At 41.2% G+C, this 3,938-nt stretch overlaps 1 protein-coding gene across 2 annotated transcripts; it reads right to left on the minus strand.

Moving 5' to 3' along the window:
- On the minus strand, window positions 1-3,938 carry LOC137734861 (uncharacterized). Of its 2 annotated transcripts, XM_068474170.1 has the most exons (3): window positions 3,803-3,938; window positions 929-2,814; window positions 1-841 (listed from the first exon to the last, which is right to left on the minus strand). In XM_068474170.1, the coding sequence occupies exons 2-3, from the start codon at window positions 2,669-2,671 to the stop codon at window positions 332-334; spliced, it is 2,253 nt and encodes a 750-aa protein (XP_068330271.1). In that variant the 5' UTR covers window positions 2,672-2,814; window positions 3,803-3,938; the 3' UTR covers window positions 1-331. The 2 variants fall into 2 exon arrangements, with proteins under 2 accessions (XP_068330271.1, XP_068330270.1); XM_068474169.1 differs by having other exon boundaries at window positions 1-2,814.

A 3,938-nucleotide genomic window follows, 5' to 3' on the forward strand; every position in this document is an offset into this window, starting at 1 on the left:
TAAAAGTTAAACCCATGATGCCAAAGAACCTTATCTTTCAGAGAGATCAGGCATGAGAGTATACAAAAGTTTCCAACTTTACTAAAACCTAATCACCATCTGACCTTTCATGGTCCACAAAATGCAAAAAGAAAGATGGTACCACCACCACCACCACCACCACCACCACCACCTGCTAACCAATTGCTGCAAATAATGCAGCAACATGTACACTTGCAGCAGGCCTTACCAAAAACAAAAGGGGTTAGCAAAAACAAAAGGTCCAAACCTATCTAGACCGGTATTATCTTCAGCAACGTCCATAATCTACGGGTGGGGCGCGCTTATGGCTTCAGTTTCCTTGGCCGACTTGGCATGTACCATTGTCGTCGGTCATCATTGGTAGAGGTTTCGGAATCTCTTCATTTGTTTTACCATCATTCTGTTTCACTGGTGCATCACGAGCTTCTGTTATAACTTGATAAAGCTCCGAAGGGAGAGCTGCTGGATCCAATTCCCAACAACCCTTTGGAGCATTATGAGCTTCTTCACCTGTAAGTAAGTGACTAGGGACCCGATGCGAGAAACGGAACATCTCCTCTTTAGGAATCCTTTTCACTTCCCTGGGGTCTGTGTGCTTACGAAACACTGTTTTAAAACCAGCGACCTTAGATAGAGGAGCGACAGACACACCGTGTTCCTCAGTAAAGCCGTCAAGCAGTTCCACCATGTCATATTTGTTGATTACTGCATCTGGGGTATGCTGACTCCAATCAGGGGACCAGTTCCTATATAGAGCCCAGATTTCGCCCCTTGTAGGAAATACGCGAATCATCCCTCGTGTGCCTTTTGTCCAATTAACCTTGCTTGAGAAAGAATTTAAAGTATCAGAAATTGCGTATCTGCCAGGCCTGAAATCACCACAAGTTTTAGCAAAACCAGAACCTACCCAGTTCAGCGTACCCAATTCATTGTTGCTTCTCGAGTTAAGCCAACTGACCCGCATCTTAAACGGCTTCAAGGAGATCACCTTTTGAATTCGACCATAATAACGGGGCATACCATCATTATCATATGCAGCCCAAACTTGGTCCTCTCCAAAGGATCTTTCAGTTCGATCCAAGTCAAAATTATGAAAATCGGGGTCTGGAACATTGATCGGCATTGGTGACTTATCCTCTACATCTGGATCACTGTTTGTGCTTGTGTCAACATTTACCACACTCTTCTGTTTCTTTTTTACTTTCACAGTTTCTTGCTTTTTGTTTGCCTGCTTTGCTTCAGTTGCTGAGCTCCGCGCAAGAAAATTGCGAATCGAAGTTAGTGCCGTCTCTATTAGAACTTTTCTTATTACCGGATATGGAACCTCTCTGAGGACCTTAGGTTTGTCCTGTGTACTAGAGAAATCATAAATTCTTTTTGTTCCAGCATTACCTTTACTCAACTCAGATATACCTCGCACGTCGGCTCCACCATTTCCCATGGACATTTGATTAACCCTTTTTTTATCATACCCGTTCAAATGAGGATCATCCGTTCTTCTCTTTTTCAATGTAGGATTTCCCTTCAAATTTTGACTTCTTTCCCATTCAGCAATTGACTGTCTCCGCTCTGAATTTCTATTCATATTCTCACTTGCCTGCAGAACCGCATCCACAGCAGCGTGACCCGATGCAACTGTGCTACCGATACTTGTCACTTGGGTGGCAGAGCCCTGCTTTAAGTTTGTGTTGTTGTTTGAATTAGGACCTGAAGACCCCCCAGCTCCTACATTTTGAGCTGCAGCACAGTTTCTTGCAGAACTATTTGAGTTACCACCAGCCGCATAGTGTCTTGAATTCTGACGCTGCTGGGAAGAAGAGCTCTTGGACGACTTGAAAATCTCCGCAGGTGGAGCCTGTTCTACAGCCAAGAAAGTCTTCTTACAATTAGGACAGACAAGAAGATGATGTAGATACATTCTGACATACTGATAATGAGTTTTGCAATGGTTACAGATGGTCCAAAATGTAGCAGCTTTTGCATATGAAGGTATATGGGTGGAACCACGCTGGGTCCTCGCATTCATAACATTCTGAAAGGTAGATGCACTAGGTTGCTGGGTCCTTGCATCCGTAACATTCTGAAAGGTACTTGCACTAGGTTGAGTTGACGGACCTCCACTACAGTGTGCAGCTTCCTGTTGAGACGCTTTTACAGTCTTCCTGACACTATTCATACAATTTTGAAATGTGCTTGCACTAGGTTGCACTGACGGACCCCCAGTACAGGACACTGCTTCCTGTTGAAACCCTTGTACATTCCTCTTGTGGTTATATGCTACCCTCTTGGCCTTGTCTGATAACAAAGTCCAGGCCTCTGAAACCAACTTAAATGCGCCTTCTGCACCAAAACACTTGTTTTTATCCGGATGAAGCATGAAAGCCAACTTTCTATACTCTTTCTTAATCGTCTCATCATCAGCACATGGACTAACACTGAGTACTCCATACCAATCTGCTTCCCCATTAATTTTATTCTCCGAAGAGATGTAAACATCAAGTATAGTCAACATTTGGGAGAGACCCTCAAGCTCGGGACACAAATTTAGAGCCTTCAAAACAAACTTCTTGGCACTAGCATAATTTCTTTCTGCAAACTTCCTCTCAGCATGTTCCTTAGCCTTGACCGCATCATCTTTATTGCACTCCATTTTCCCTAACAGTCTCAATACACTTCCTCTGAGTCTTTACTTAACTGGAGCAGTAAGCATAATACGAGAAAAAGTATTACATTTGACAACCCCTAGCCATTTTTCCTTCCCAGAAAGCGGTCATGACTACGGATGTTAAATACCTGATCCAAAGAGAAAGCAAACAAATAGCATCAGATTATTTTACTTTTAACTACAAAAACATTACCAAATTCAATTATGCTAACAACTTAAAGTCCGACCTGATGCAGAAATAAAAAAAAAACTCATTTCAAAGCAAACATTGTTTAAATACAGAGTTTAAAACCCTCCTCCACCAACACCAAACGAAAGAAGCCGTTGCTATAAATCTAGAAACAATAAATTACATCACATTGAATAGAAACAAGTATTACTTTTATAGACAGAAACAGATGATGTACTAAGTTAACTACAAATCTACTAGATGCAGTGTAGCAATGACTTCTTAAGTTAAGACGACAGAACTCAATCATCTCTCCTTTTCGACTTGAGCCACAGACTTCCCCGTCAAAGGACGAAAGGGCTTCGCTTCATTACAAAGGGCTCATACATTTTCATCAAACACTTGGAACTACACCAAGAGAACTCCTTAACACAGCATTTCCCCAACAATTTCCAACAGATCTAAGCAATTAAGAAAGCCAGATATGGCATGCCATTGCACACTCTTACAAGAAATTCAACAAAACATTACCTTAATCAAGCTTCCCTAATGCATACAATATGTCAAATCATAAACAAAATGCAACAAAACAAAAGCCATCTTTTCGAAAAAAACCCTTCAAAAAAAATCCCAAAACCCACTTGGAGGAAATAGTCCCCAAGAAAATAATGATCAGAATTTACCAACTCAGAAAGCTCAAAGCTTTTTACTGAAAAACTACAAGATTTCTGTGTGAGTTCACAGAAACATAGCTTTTAGGGTTTCAATAACATCGTCTGAACTTCTGAGACAAACCTTCATTTTGTTGGGTGGGAAAGTTCTGAAACTTAGCACTTTCAAAATTTCAGAAAATTTCACAAACCCTAGCTCTGTGCCATTTCCCAAAATTGAACAAAACCAGAAAAGCACTTAAGCAAAAGCGGAAATTGCAGAGAAAAAATGCTTACCCACAAAGAAGGAAGAGGAGTCTGGACTCTGACTGACTTGAAGGAGTTTGAATCTGAGACGACCATCACCACCAGGTACACTGACCCATTAGCCCCTAGAGAAAATTCTTAATTGCAGACTTAAAAATTGAAAATT

Source organism: Pyrus communis, chromosome 5 (genome assembly GCF_963583255.1).
Source record: "Pyrus communis chromosome 5, drPyrComm1.1, whole genome shotgun sequence".
Lineage (NCBI taxonomy): Eukaryota > Viridiplantae > Streptophyta > Magnoliopsida > Rosales > Rosaceae > Pyrus > Pyrus communis.

Coding starts and splice junctions, on each gene's coding strand:
- LOC137734861 (XM_068474169.1), bottom strand. CDS start 2,671: ATGGAGTGCAATAAAGATGATGCGGTCAAGGCTAAGGAACATGCTGAG.